The sequence below is a fragment of the Tupaia chinensis genome, unplaced genomic scaffold (assembly GCF_000334495.1).
Source record: "Tupaia chinensis unplaced genomic scaffold, TupChi_1.0 Scaffold000195_1, whole genome shotgun sequence".
Taxonomy (NCBI): Eukaryota; Metazoa; Chordata; class Mammalia; order Scandentia; family Tupaiidae; genus Tupaia; species Tupaia belangeri.
Genome location: NW_006159670.1, coordinates 1738895 through 1754129, shown reverse-complemented (window position 1 = coordinate 1754129; position 15235 = coordinate 1738895). Strand labels below are relative to the sequence as shown.

The 15235-nt window shown below is 39.6% G+C and overlaps 1 protein-coding gene across 1 annotated transcript in view; it reads right to left on the bottom strand.

Moving 5' to 3' along the window:
* YTHDC2 (YTH N6-methyladenosine RNA binding protein C2) overlaps positions 1 to 15235 on the bottom strand; it is a 93620-nt gene that overhangs the window by 8018 nt on the left and 70367 nt on the right. Inside the window, exons 24-26 of the mRNA XM_006146896.3 lie at positions 14581 to 14690; positions 10211 to 10503; positions 5981 to 6158 (exon numbers count right to left, since the gene is read on the bottom strand). Of these exons, the coding sequence (XP_006146958.3) occupies positions 5981 to 6158; positions 10211 to 10503; positions 14581 to 14690 (581 nt within the window). The remainder of the gene's footprint in view (positions 1 to 5980; positions 6159 to 10210; positions 10504 to 14580; positions 14691 to 15235) is intronic.

Below are 15235 nucleotides of genomic sequence, written 5' to 3'. Positions count from 1 at the left end.
CCTGTCGGGATCTTGGGCACGCACGCACAACGCCCGGCGTGAGTTTTAAGCCACCGGGTCCGGGACGTGAACTGCAGTCGACTACGTAGAAGTCCAGCGACACAGCCATTACGTTAACTGCTGGTTCCCAAAATGAATAAGATTTCTAAAAGCCAGTCATAAAATAAAAATATTAACAGACATAAAAAAGACATATTACATTAAGAGAAACAAAGATGTAAAAATGATAGCACAGGGGCCAGCAGGCCACATGGTGATTAAGGTACTAGACTCCCACATGGCTGACTGCGGTTTGAGTCCCAGACCTGGCGGCTTGCTTTCTCACTTTCCCTCTCTCTCTGTCTCTCTCTTTGGTGAGCACACATACCCTATAGCAAATTAAAATAAATAATAATAAATAATTTTTTAAAAAAGAATGAGGGAACCAGCAGTTAGCGTAATGGCTATGTCGCTGGATTCCCACGTAGTCGACCGCGGTTCGTGTCCCGGACCCGGTGGCTTAAAACTCACGCCAGGCGCGTGTGCGTGCGTGCCCAAGATCCCGAGAGGAGAATGGAGGAGAAGGGATTGCGGCGTGACCATCCCCCCTGGGGGGTGATTTCTCGCTTTCTGTCTCTATGTCTCTCTCTGTCTGTCTGGTGAGCGCACGCACCCTACAGTGAAAATCTCTCCAAAAAAAAAAAGAAAGCCAGCATACTTCCTGTAAGAAACTATGTAAGCCAGATGACAATGAAGTGACTTATTTACACTAATGAAAGAAAACTACTGTAAACCTCAAATTCTTTTTATTAAGAATTATTTAATTTTATTTAGCATTATTATTATTTATTTTTATAGGACACATGCACTCACTAGAGAGAGACAGGGAGAAAAAGAAATGAGAAAACAAGATGCCAGGTCCTGGACTTGAACCTGTCAGCCATGTGGAAGTTCAGCACCTTAACCACCACACCACCTGCTGTCCCCAACCTCAAACTCTATACACAGTAAAAAAATCTTCTAAAAATAAAAATGAAAGAAACCTTTTAGACAAAACTTCATTTCCAGCAGATCTATACTAGAAGAAATGCCAAACAAAGTATCTTCAGCAGAAGTAAATGATACAAGATAGGACCTTATAATGATACAAAAGGATAAGAGCTTAGGACTGCTCAATATATGAATAAATATAAAATACATTTTTCTGATTTTTAAATCCTAGTAAAAGATAATTGACTATGTAAAGTAAAAATACATAGTAGCATTTATAACATGTATAAAATGTATTAAAAAAAAGAACTGAAGTATTTTTAAAAAAATTTTTAAAGTATTGCAAGGTTCTTAAACTATGCCTGAAATGACATGATATTGACTCGAGATATATACTAGGGTAAGATTAAAAACGGTTTCACTCGTAAACTTAACTGTGCTATCATCTAAACACATTTAAAAAGCACTGAATATAATTCAATTTACTCATAATATTTACTCATAATAAAAAAACACTTGGAAAACTAGATCCAAAAGAAAATGTCTTACAGCTATTAGGATGTCAGAAAAGTCATGACGTATTTTTTCCACGTTTTCCAAAGGTAATTTATTTATAAAAAGATCAATCAATGACATATTGCCCACTTTGTTCAATAAGTTGTTGCCATCTCTCAGTGAGCCTCACAGTTACTTGTTCACAGAAGGACCTGTCTTTCTCGACTGAACTGGTGCTGACTACAGCCTCTGAATCGAGTTATGAGTTTTCAAAAGAGCGAAACAAGTGGAAGTCTGACCCGTCCAAGCTGCAGTCACTGAGGGGTCATCTAACTCGTGTGGCCTCACGCCGTCCTGACGGAACACGACTCCGTTAGGGTTAGTGAGCCCTGCACGTTTCTGGACGTGGAATCGTCCCCACTGCTCAACTGCCGACGGCACACATCTGAACTGGCTGTCTGGGTTCTTGGCAGGAGCTCAGAGAACACGACGAATCCCTCCACACTGAGGGCATAACCTCCCTCTGACGAGCGTCTGCTCTCGATGTTGCTGGGGACAGCAATCACACCAGGACCAAGATCATCTGCGCACCACCACGTTGTAAACAATCCACTTCTCATCACCAGTTATCAGATGCTTTAACAAAGAAACCTTTCCTCACATTTAACGAGCGCACGGCAGAGGATTATACACGCCATCAAGCGAACTTCGAGTAAGGAGGAACCCAAACACCGAGCGTGCTTACGTATCCAGCTTCCTCAGGCGGTCGGGGACACTTGAATGATGGATATTCAATGTTTCTGTGATCTCTCGTGTGTGTAATGTGGGTCTGACTCCATTGACACCTTTATTTTGTCGTCATCAGCCTCCGTGGGTCACCCTGACCAAGGAGCATCACTGAGATCAAAGTCACCAGCACGAAGTTCATGAACCCCTCTGGCCCTGATGTTCTTGTAGACACTCATCACCATTAACTTAACACAACTTTTCACAAGCTTGGTGCACATTCTTCCCTTTATTGAAAAGTGAAATAAGGTGAAAGTGCAGCTTGGTCTTTCATCTTCAACTCGTAAAATCTCCAGAACTCGACCAAATTGCTTAATTTTTTATTTAGAATGAAGCTAGAACTGTCAGCTGTCAAACAACATAACAATACCATAGATGCAAATGACTCTAGCACTTCCAGAACTGAATTAGCACCATCTGTTGCAAAAATGCAGCATGTCTTTTCCAACAACCCAATACATCATGCAAAACTGGTGAAAGACTTACTGCTTTCTCTGTAAGATCAAGGCAAAGATATCTGTTCTCCATACTTCTAGCTGACATTTTACTGGAGAATCTAGCTAGAGAAATAAGGCAAAGAAATACACAGCAGACTGGAAAGAGAAAGTAAATCTAGGCCCGATGCTGCGGTGTGTGCCTACAATCCCAGCAACTTGGAAGGCTGAGGCAAGAGAACTGAGGCCATAGGCAGGTGCAGGGAGCATAATGAGACCCTGCCTAAAATAGAGCTGGGCATGGTGGCAAGTGCCTGTAGTCCCAGCTGGGAAACAGGCAGGGGAATTAAAACAGTAAGACCCTGTATTTGAGAAAAGTAAAACTATCTTTACTAACAGATGGCATGAACATACCTGTAGAATATCCTGAGAAATCTACATAAAAATCCAATAGAATTAACACATGGAGGAAGTAAGATCATGGCCACATACAAAAATCAAGTATGCTTCTACATACTAGCAATGAGCAACTGGAAATAGAAGTTACTAAAAAACAACTGTACTGGGACCAGCAGTTGGCATAATGGCTATGTTGCTGAACTCCCACGTAGTCAACCATGGTTTGAGTCCCGGACCTGGTGGCTTAAACTCACGCTGGTGCGAGTACATGCATGCCCAAGATCCCGAGAGGAGAATGGAGGATAAAGCATTGTGCCGTGGCCATCCCCGCTGGGGAGTGATTTCTCGCTTTCTCTATCTCTGGCGAGCGCACGCGCCCTATAGCAAAAACCTCTCCCAACCCCCCCACCCCCCAAAAAAGCTGTATCAAAAATATAAAATACTTAGGGACAAATTTAACAAGAAAAAGGTTTAATAAATACCTTTACTCTCAGATCTATAAGACATTGCTAATAGAAATTTAAGAATATCTAAATAAGCAGGTAGATATGAAAGTAATAAATACCTTTTTAAACAAATTATCTAATTTTATTTATTTATTTATTTATTTATTTTAATGTGGCCAGAGAAGGACAGAGTGAGTGGGGGGGAGGTGAGAAAACAAGTCACCAGGTCCGCCATGTGGGAGTCCAGCTCCCTCAACCACCACGCCACCTGCCAGCCCCAGTCATAAATACCTTTACTCTCAGATCTATAAAACGTTGCTAATATAAATTAAAGGACATCTAAACAAATGGACAGATATACCAGGCTCATTATGAACATGAAGATTAAAACTGTTAATTATCAAATTTTCTTCAAAATGATTTATAAACTCAATGCAACTCCACTGAAAATACAAAAAAAAAAAAAAACTGTTGAAATTGACAAGACAGCTCAAGTTTATATGAAAGCACAAAACAATTTTGAAAAAGATGAACAAAGTTGGGAGAACAAACATTAATTGATTTCAAGTCTTACTATAAAGCTACTACAACTGAGTTGATGTGTCACTGGCCAAAGAAATAAATAAAGATTCATGAAACTGAATAAGGTCCAATAAATAGAACACATATTTAGGGTCAACTGATTTGACAAAGCTGCCCAAGTAGTTTAATGAAAAACAAGTAATTTTTTCAACAAATTGCACTGGTACACAACTGTGTAGGTAAAAGCCCCAAAGGATCATTGACTATAAGCAAAAGTGATACTCAAAATGGAACATATGTCTAAGTGTAAGAACTTAAAGCACAAGGAAATAGGAAAAATCTTTGTGATTTTAGGTTGGGCAAAAGTTTCTTAGGATACACAGAAAAAAAACTCATGAAATGGGCTCCATCGAAATTAAATACACTTGCTCTTCAAAAGACATTGCAAAGAAAATGAAAAAGCAAGCCGTAAACTGTTAGGAAAAAATTAGCAAAATACAATTAATACTTGTACTCAAAACACATAGAAAGCTCTTACAGTTTAATAGAAAATAAAGACAATAAATAAATAATAACAATCTGAACGGACATTGACATAATGACCATACACGGATGGCACATAAGCACATAAATGTGCTTCGTCAGTGAGGAAACACAAATTAAAACTACAATGAGCTATCGCTACATGTCTGCTAGAATGGCTATCACTAGGAAGACTAATTACTGCCAAAAATTGTCAAGAATGTGGAGCAAATGGAATTCTTAATGAATTGTTGAAGAGAATGCAAGAATTGGGTAGCTTCTTGTAGTTAAACATAAGTTTACTATACAAACAATCCTTCTCATAGGTATTAGCCCAAGAATGGAAACAAATTTACACACAAAGATTTGTACACCAATGCTATAAAATCAGCGTTTTTCATGATAGCCAAAAAGTGGAAACAACCCCAATGTCCATCAACTGGCAAACAAGAAAAAAGCATATAATGGAATACTAATCAGTAATAAAAATAAACTAATATACACTCAATGATACAGATGAATTCCTAAAGAATAATATTCAGTGAAATAAGCCAGATACAAAAAGCGACATGCAAACAGTTCCAGAAAAGGCAACCCCTATAGGGTCAGAGAGTAGATCAGTGGTTACCTTGAGTAGCGGTGACAGAGTGTCCTGTACGTGACTGTGCATGGTTATACAATTAATGCATTTCTCAAAGTTTACTCAATTGTACAGTTTAAACTGTTTGATGTACTGTAAGTAAATTATATTATACCATAATATAGGTGTTTAAAATAAACCAAAAAAACCACAACTGAAAATCCACAAAAATCTCTCTCTTCCTCTAATTTAAAATGTTTTAGCAGACATTTTCACCAAAACACAACATGTAGCTACATAACCCCCAAATACTTACTTACCTACTGAAACCACAGGAAAGTAAAGTAATAACATTCTGAACATTTGAAACCATCCATACGAACTTGTTAGAGGATTTAGTTTTTAATTCCCTATCAACATGTTCTACCTTCCTACCTCTAGCTTGTCTTACGTTTTCAAATATAACCACTGAGTTGCAGAAATCAACTAACAATTAAAACTACTATTTCCAATTCAAAAATTATGAAGCAAAACCAATTTAAATTAAGACAATCTTTTTGTTATTTCTTTCAACAAAAAAAAGATTCTAAAGAAATACAAAAGCAAACATGAACTACCTAGCCGTGCCATTAGTGAATAATCTACTAGTTTTAAAATATCCCAGGATGCTAATAACTAGAAATACTTGCTCATGTCACAGGGGTACCAGCCTCAATGTATATCCAGCACAGAGGTCACAAAAACAAAAGTAGGACTGTCTATTTAAAACATCACACTGCATGTGCTATGACTCTTCTCTCTCCTACATCTACTTTTAGATACTCTACCTTTCCTGAGGACGGAGGAGAAGGACTAGCACAAGGACTTGGGTAACTATTGCTATCTGTAGATTTCACAGAAGATTGATCTGATCGGTCATCGGTGCCTCGTTTGGGATGTAAAATTCCTCTGTCTTTGTACTTCTGAGGTGGGTGTAATGCTGAAGACGGAGATTTCATCAACACTCTTAAATAAGGAGGAAGCACAAAATCAATTATATTTAAGCTTATAATACAGACCTCTTCAATCCAAAGTGTCAATGACATTATGATTTATGAATTAGTATTTTAAAAGAGAATTTCATTCTTCTGTTATATAGAAATTAAGGAATACTTGATCTTTAAGGGTACATTTAAAAAAACAACAGACAAAATACATTTTCTATAAAAATTTAAAAAGATACTAAGTTTAAGTAAAATAGACTCTAAAATCATACTAAAAATACAATGTGGTAAAGTGGGAAAAATATTTGACTAGAGGCAGGAAATACAGATTTCTAGGACAGTACCAAGTTTATAACTAATTAGGTATGATCATGAGTAAGCTGTTTATCTGACCTTTAATTTACTTATCTGTTAAATAAAACTATAGTATTACAGATAAACTCTAAGACTATTCTATTCTAAAATCCTAGTGGCATGGTGGTTAAGACAGCTGGATCCTACATGGCCAACTGACCACTGTTCAAGTTCCAGACTTGGTGCTTGAGAAACATGCTGGGACCTATGCTTGTGTGCCCAAAATCCTGAGAGGAAAAGGAAGACTGTGGTATGAACATCCTCCTTAGGGGATGATTTCTCTCTCTCTCTCTCTCTCTCTCTCTCTCTCTCTGGTGAGTGCATGCACCCTATAGCATATTTTTTTAAAAAGTATGGGTCTTCACGAGACAACTGGACATGAAGTACTTCTTGGTGTGCTGTGTTCACAACTTATCTAAAATATTCTTGTTGAAACAATGGCCTCAAGAGGTGAATACCAGTTTACCTGAAGTACACAGGGTATCAGCATAAACGACAACAGGAGGAGACAAAGAAACAAGCCCAGGATGTGAGGCTTCTCACAACACCACTCACCTGACTTCTTCAAAACAGTCACACACGAGACAAGGAACAGGACACCCTAAAATAATAAGTCTTCCTTAGATACTGACTCAAACCAAGAGTTTGAAAGAGCTGGGAAAGAGATCGCTGTGCTAGGACTAGCAACTGCCCTCCGCTATGGAGAGGGAAAATGCCCCTGTTCTTAAGAGATGCATATTTAAATACAGAACAGTAAGGAGAGCACGACGTGCGAGATTTACTTTATAATACGTAAGCAAGAACTAAAAGGAGACATGCAGGAAAAAAGATTTTGGTAGATGATCCAAGTAGGTAACAACTTAGGTAACTAATCCGGGCTATGGAGTGTGTTACTGTGTACCATTTACTTTTTTGTGTTTAAGATTAGTTATTGAGTCATGACCCAATATATTACATAAATTCAAAACAAAGAAGATACATCTTCAATAATTCATAAGCTTCCAGAGTCTTACAATTATAATTACTCTATTTTCAAGACAAGTTACAGTCATTCTTCCCCATAATTCACTTTTCTCTCAATAAATAAATTAAATCCATGATTCTTTCACAAATAAAATTACTAAAGTCTAATGATACTTAACAATAAAATAGGAGAGCACTGGGACCAGCTAGCAAAAGAGTGGTTAAGGCAGCCGGATCTCACAGGTCAACTTTACAGTTTGAGTTCCAGATCCAGCAGCTGAAAAAATCATGATAGTGCTGTCTCTTTTACGTTAGCTAGAAAAAAAAGGGGGTCATTTCAACTATTTTTTTAAGATTAGGAAACAAAAAGAAGTCAGAGAAGCCAAGTCATGGCATATGAAAACTATTAACTATAAATAACCTTTTCTCCAAGAAGTAATTTCACAAAGGTTACACCTTCTTCCTTTAAAACGGAATCTTCATAAGGGTCTTCATTCTGTTCCTTACCACGCTATATGAACTCTAGGCCACACTTACTAATACCACCAAAAGTCTGCAAGTGAATGAAACTCTATGCCCCATTGCTTAACAGTTAAGAGAACGGAGAATGCCAGGCTGCAACTTACAAGGAAATGAAAAAGGCTCATAATGGTATCATACTTGGAAAACCAATTTATAAGATAATATGTTTCTAAAGTGTAATTAATATTACACTTCATAAATTGTTTTCCTTCTGTATTTCCCAGGGCTTATTACATGACCATTTATTACTTTTAAAAAGGAAAAATGGCTCTTGCGGCCTCACCTCTGGGATGACAAAGAAAAGGAGGAACAACACCCGTGTCGAAAAGTACCGGGGCCATGCGCAGCCTATTCGCTGCACAGACTGCACCTGATGCACGCCCAAGGACAAGGCTATTAAGAAATCACCACCCGGGGGGGTGGGGGGGATGGCCATGCTGCAATCCCTTCTCCATTCTCTCAGGATTTTAGGCACATATGCACATGGAGTGAATTTTTTTTTTTTTTTTTTGGAGAGGTTTTTGCTATAGAGCGCATGCGCTTGTCAAAAAGACAGAGAGAGATAGAGAGACAGAAAGCGAGACCCCCCCCCCCCCCCCCCCCCCCCCAAGGGGATCTTTTCGCAGCAATCCCTTTTCCTCTATTCTCCTCTTGGGATCTTGGGCACGCACGCACATGCGCCCGGCGTGAGTTTAAGCCACTGGGTCTAGGATTCTAGGATTCAAACCGCTGTCAGCTACATGAGACTTTAGCAACATAGCCATTACACTAGCTGCTGGTCCCACATGGAGTGAATTTTAAGCCACCAGGTCCAGGACTCAAACCACGGTCGACTATGTAAAAGTACAGCAAGGTAATCATTATGCTATATACTGGTCACTCTATTTTCAATTTTTTAACTATAGAATCCTATTCTTACTACACTTTCTACTAATATTGCCTAATAAAATTAGACTCACAGGCATAAATGTCTTTGTTATCAATTCTAACAGGGTTAAAAAAAATCTTTCAATTGCTACAAGGAAGCATAAATTTGATTCTAACAATGTTTTTATAACCAGAAATATTGTGGAATCACAGATAATGATACAGTTTTTACATAATTAGTATTTTAAAGCCACCCGGTCTCTCATTAACAAAATAATAAACAAAAACCACCACCATCTAACTGCAAAATACTAGGAAAAAAATATTTTGGCTGAACTGTAACAGAAATGTTATAGTTATGTGCCTTCCTTCAATAAAATGTAAATTTTCTGATGAAATAGAGCTTCTCTGCTTTGTACACTGCTATAACCCTCACACCAAGAACAGCAGCCATCCAATGGAAGGCCTCTTGTGCAAGAATGCTAAGGAGTGGTACTATATTAGATAAGGCTTGTAAAGAAGTTCATCTAAAAAGCCAGACAGTATTTCTCACTGCAGGAAATCTGTGAAAAATCCTGTAATTTGAAAATGCTGCTATCTTGGGGACCAGCAGGTGGCATTATGATTAAGGTGCTGAACACTCCCACATGGCCGACCACAGTTCAAGTCCTGGACCTGGCAGCTTGCTGTCTCACTTTCCATCTCTCGCTCTCTCTGTCTGGTCACATATATTATATATATATATATATATATATATAAAATGAATGAATAAATAAAATTAAATAATTCTTCCCCCAAAATGCTATTTTTCTGAAAGACCCTAAATTTGTGATTTCTGGGAATTAAACATTTTAAGTGTTTTCTTTCTTTCTTTCTTTCTTTTTTTTTTTTTTTTAGAGGTTTTTGCCATAAGTCACATGCACTTGCCAGGGAGAAAAAGAGAGATAGTGAAAGGGAAACCAAGGAATCCCTCCTCCCCCGTCCCCCACCCCTAGGAGATGGCCACACTGCAATTCCTTCTCCTCCATTCTCTTCCTGGGATCCTGGCCACAAACACATGCACGTGCACCTGCATGATTTTCAAACTACCAAGTCTAGGACTCGAACCATGGTCAGCCATGGGGGAGTCCAGCAACATAATCACTATGCCAGCTGCTGGCCCCTTGAGTGTTTACCTGATTAAATAACTCACAATCAGTAGCTTAAAATGCTATTACCTTAATACTTAAACAAGTTTAATAAGTAAAAAATTCATTTTACTGTAATCTTTAAGCATATCTTAATTATAAGAAAATAATTTTTAAATAGTATTCTATGATAAATCATTTCTCTGGATGTTTCCCACTTGGTAAAACGCTATGAAGTTACCTTTCAGCACTGGTAGACTCCTCAGAAAATTCAGTATCTGCTGTACTTTTCCTACTATTATTTGACCTCCAAGATGAAGCCAAAGGAAGTTCTTCGGATGACATGGGCCGTGGCCTTTGGCCAATCCCGGATGGTTGCTGTAAACCTGCAGACTGTTCTTCAGTGCTTAAGACAGCTATAACTGCTCTTATGGTAGCTTCATCCACTTGAGACCAAGGTTTAGAGGGAGCTCTCATTCGGCGTAGAAATAAGTTATGCCACTTCTGTCGGAGCTGCAGCAATAAGCTGGCTGCCTGTAATAAAATAGTTTCCTTGGTTTAATAAACTTCACCGAAGTCTGTACCACATAGGCAAGATACCTATTTGTTTAGTAAATAATGACTGCAACTGTTTCAAGGAACATATTTTCTATTTCAATTAATTTACTATTAATTTTGGATTTTTTTTTTTTTTTGAGAGAGATTTTTTTGCTACAGGGAACATATGCTCGCCAGAGAGAGAGAGAGAGAAAGAGAAAGTGAGAAATCACCCCCGGGGGGGATGGCCACACCACAATACTTTCTCCATTCTCGTCTTGGGACTTTGGGCATGGGCACACACACATCCAGCCTGAGTTTTAAGCCACCAGGTCTAGGGCTCAAACTGTGGCAGACTACATGGGAATCAAGTGATTTAATTGTTACACTACCTGCTGATCCCTAATTTTGGATTTTTACTGCATGAATGAAATATAATTTCTCACCATATTCTAGGTACTAGAGGTAAAAGCAAATAAAAGCCTCTTAAGAGAGATAGTAAAAAATAATTGTGGTAGAGTGTAATTAATGCTGGAAAAATAGCAGCAGGGTTAAAAAGAACAATTTTAGTTCTATGCACACTATATTTTAGTGCCTGCACAACGCCCAACTAATGTCCAGAAGGCAGCTGAATACATAGAAAGGCCTAAGCTAGAGACATAAACTTGCAAGTCATCAGTGCACTAGAACTAAATTTACACATGGAAGTAAGGTCTCCAGGAACTGCCGGGAGAACGAGAACAGAGTAAGGCACAGAGTGCCAGAGAAATTTACATTTAAGACACAAAGATGGAAAACCAGTGAAATACCCTAAAAAGGAATGACTAAAGAGGAAGAACTAGGAACGATTAATGTCACAGTAACTAATGACAAAGAAGCTGGGGCAGGAACGAGGAAAAACAGGGAAGGGCAAGGTTACAAACAGGAGAGTAAGGACGGTAGTGCCGAACATTAGAGGGTCCCATTTATCGAGGACGGCAAACGGCTTCAACAACGTGGAGAACACGGCGGACCTCGGCAAGTGCAACATCAACACAATGGATTGGTGGGTATGGAAGTGAGACTGCAGCAGGCTCAAGTACAAATGAATGGGTGGGAAAAGAGAAAACGCAGTCAACGTCAACTACTGACAGCTTGACTCCTTTTAGAAATGAATGCAGAATGATCTTTAAAAGCAGAGATGGGGTCAGCAGGTAGCATAGGGGTTAAGGTGCTTGATTCCTACATGGCCGACTGCAAATCAATTCCCAGACCTGGCAGCTTGAAAACTCACACCAGCTGCTTGTGCATGCGTGCCCAAACTCCTAGGAGATAGGACTGAAGCATGGCCATCCCCTCTAGGAGATAGTGTCTCACTTTCCTTCTCTCTGCCTTCTCAGGCAACCACACACACCCTATGACGCCACCCCCCCCCCAAAAAAAAAGGCAGAGATGGAATTGAGGGAAGGCTTTGTTGAAAAACCGTCTAATCTGAAGAAACGCTTGGCCTGCCTGCAGCAGCGCAAGCAGTAGTGCACCGCTCTGCAATGCTGGAGCCATGAGGAAGACTGCAGCTCAGAAAACAGGTCAACCTGGGCCGTGTCGGCATCCACCCACGATCCAGTTCCACTGGAATGCCTAATTTTTCCTCTCAAGAAAAGAAAAGAAGAAGAAATATTTCATCCCTTCCAATTCAGGATTACATGAAAGGGAAAACAGAGTAAGTGTGTATCTTTCTCTCAGAAACAGTCACACGAAATAAAGGGAGCTCTAGTGTACTCCACACTCGTGTTTTCTTATCCAGTCCCAGGGTGCCCTGTGACTGCAACAGAGCTGAGAAACCCATGGCTCAGGGGTAGTGCAGCCACTGCTACGTTACACATTATTCATGCATCTGTGGTGACGCCTGTGCAAACAGACCTACGTCAGCAGCACCGGTATGAGGTATAGCGGGTGTAATCACACACAGCACATCCTAGTTGATAATGATAATAAACGACTACGCGCGTTTATGTATTTACTATACCATATGTTCTATTGCTGTTTTATCGTATACTCCTGATACAAGAAAAAAGTTCACCACAGGGCCAACCGAATGATGTGACGGTTAAGGCAGCTGGATCCCACACTGCCACCTGTGCAGTTCAAGTCCCAGACCTGGCAGCTTTAAAAGCACCCCAAGCACGTGTGCATGTGTGCTCAAAATCCAGAAACATCAAGGACTGCAGCGTGATCACTCTTCTGGGTAGTGATTCATTACTCACTCACTCTCTGCCTGTCTCTGGAGCACACACTCACCCTGTAAATTAAGTAAGAAAGAAAAAGTGAAGTGCAAACGGTGCACTGTGTTAACCAGCAGCAGCCCGACAGGCCACATGCTTACTGCTTGTCCTGACTGCATCGCTTCCTCCTTCTCGGACTGACTCTCCGTGTCGTTCACCACGGTCCTTCTGTAGGATCAGGTATCAAAGTGGAAGACGATGACATTGACAGCTCTGACTGCATAGACCTAGATTAATCTCTGTGTTTATGTCTAAGTTTTTAAGAAAAAAGTTTAAAAAGTGAAAAAAAAAATTTAAAAATAGAAAAAAGCTGGGGCACTCGGGTGGTGTGGTGGTTAAAGTAGCTGGTTTCCACATGGCCAAGTGCATGGTTTAAGTCGCAGACCTAAACCGGCTTGAAAAACACACCAGGTGCGTACCCAAAATCTGAGAGGATAATGGAGGAGAAAGGATGATGGCATGGCCATCCTCCTGAGGGGGTGTTTTTCCACTTTTCTTCTCTCTCTTTCTCTCTCTGTGTCTCTCTGAAGAGTGTACATGCCCTATAACAAAAACTAAAAAAAAAAAAAAAAAAAACTTATAGACTAAGATATAAGGTAATATTTTTACACAACTGTATGTGTCTGTGTTATAAACTAAGTGATATCATAAAAGGGCCAAAAACATTTTAAAAGTTAAAACTTTATATGGGACCAGCAGTTAGCTTAACGGCTAATGTCGCTGGACTCCCATGTAGTCAACCGCGGTTCGCGTCCTGGACCCAGTGGCTTAAAACTCATGCCAGGAGCGTGTGCGTGCGTGCCCAAGATCCTGAGAGAAGAATGGAGGAGAAGGGATTGCGGTGTGGCCATCCCCCCTGGCGGGTGATTTCTCGCTTTCTGTCTGTCTGTCTGGAGAGCACACGCACCCTATAGCAAAAATCTCTTAAAAAAAAAAAAAAACTTTATAAAGTAAAATAGTTACAGTAAGCCAGGGCTAATTTATTATTGAAGAAATTGTTTCATAAATTCACTGCAGTCAACAGTGGTATACGGCAATGCCCCAGGCCCTCAGGTTCATGCACCACTCACTGCCACTGACCCACCCAAAGCAACATCCAGTGCCGCAAGCTCCATCGTGGTACGTGACCTACACAAGTGTACTATTTCTACCCTTTGTAATGAACCCTTATGTACTTATTCTATGTTTCGATAAGTTGACACACACAGTATTTGCTACCAAGTTGTAATTGCCTCCAGTGTTCATTACAGTAAGATGCTGAGCAGATCTACAACCTAGGGGCACGAGGCTTTATCATACAGGTTTACCTTAGCACACGATGATGTTCTGACAAGGAAATCACCTAACGAGGGAGTTCTCAAAATACACCTGCCTGTCATTAAGCGACACATGACTATACATCCAAAAATACTCAAATATTACTGCTATGGCTTGTCACTTCCAAAAATTCAGTTGAAAATGAAGTTGAAACTTAAGGGCCAACACAACAGGACAGGGAGGAGTGTGAGGCCCTCCCAGCCTCCAGAACTCTGAGAAATAAATTTCTGTTTTCATAAATTATCCAGTCGTGATATTCTGTTATAGCAATATAAATAGACTAAAATAATTACTTTGGTTAAAAACTAAGCCACACCTAGGTTTTTTTGTTTTTTTTTTTTTTTTCAAATTCTCTATTAGAATAAACTCTGAAACAGCAGAGAACGCACAGGAGACTGAAAACCAAGCTGTGATCTCTAACACTATGAGTTCAGTACTGAAGACAACATTTTTAGCATACTCTATCAGTTCACAGTAACTGAAAGAAACAACTTACCTCTGGTTCTAATTTGAAACTGAGCCATTCGTCAAGTTTCAAAGATGCCAAATTAGCAGTAGTTCTGTCCTCCATCTCACTGTCACTACTGTCATTCGGAATGCCATCCGCTGTCCCAACACATAATGAAAACAATCAGTTACCATCACAGACGCTCTATGTACACGAATCCTCTGATACACTAGCAATTTGTGTAGAAGTTCTCCAAACTGAAAATATCACAAATTCAATCTCAAATTTAAAAGGAAGAAAAAAAGACATTTTAAATAACACAATGTCTAACTACAATGCAATAAAATTTAAAAGACAAAAACTTAAAAACTGAAGCAAAGTTTTTAAATAATAGCTGGATGGAAAAGAAATGAAGAATGTAAGTAAAGAACAGTAATATTTAAGCACATTCACAGGTTTCAATTTTTTTTTTTTTTTTGGAGAGGTTTTTGCTATAAGGTGCATGCACTCGCCAGAAAGACAGAGAGACAGAGAGACAGAAAGCGAGAAATCACCCCCCAGGGGGGATGGCCATACTGCAATCCCTTCTCCTCCATTCTCTTCTCGGGATCTTGGGCATGCACGCACACACACCTGGCGTGAGATTTTTTTTTTTTTTTTTGAGAGGTTTTCGCTTAAAGGCGGGGGGGCTCGCCCGAAACAG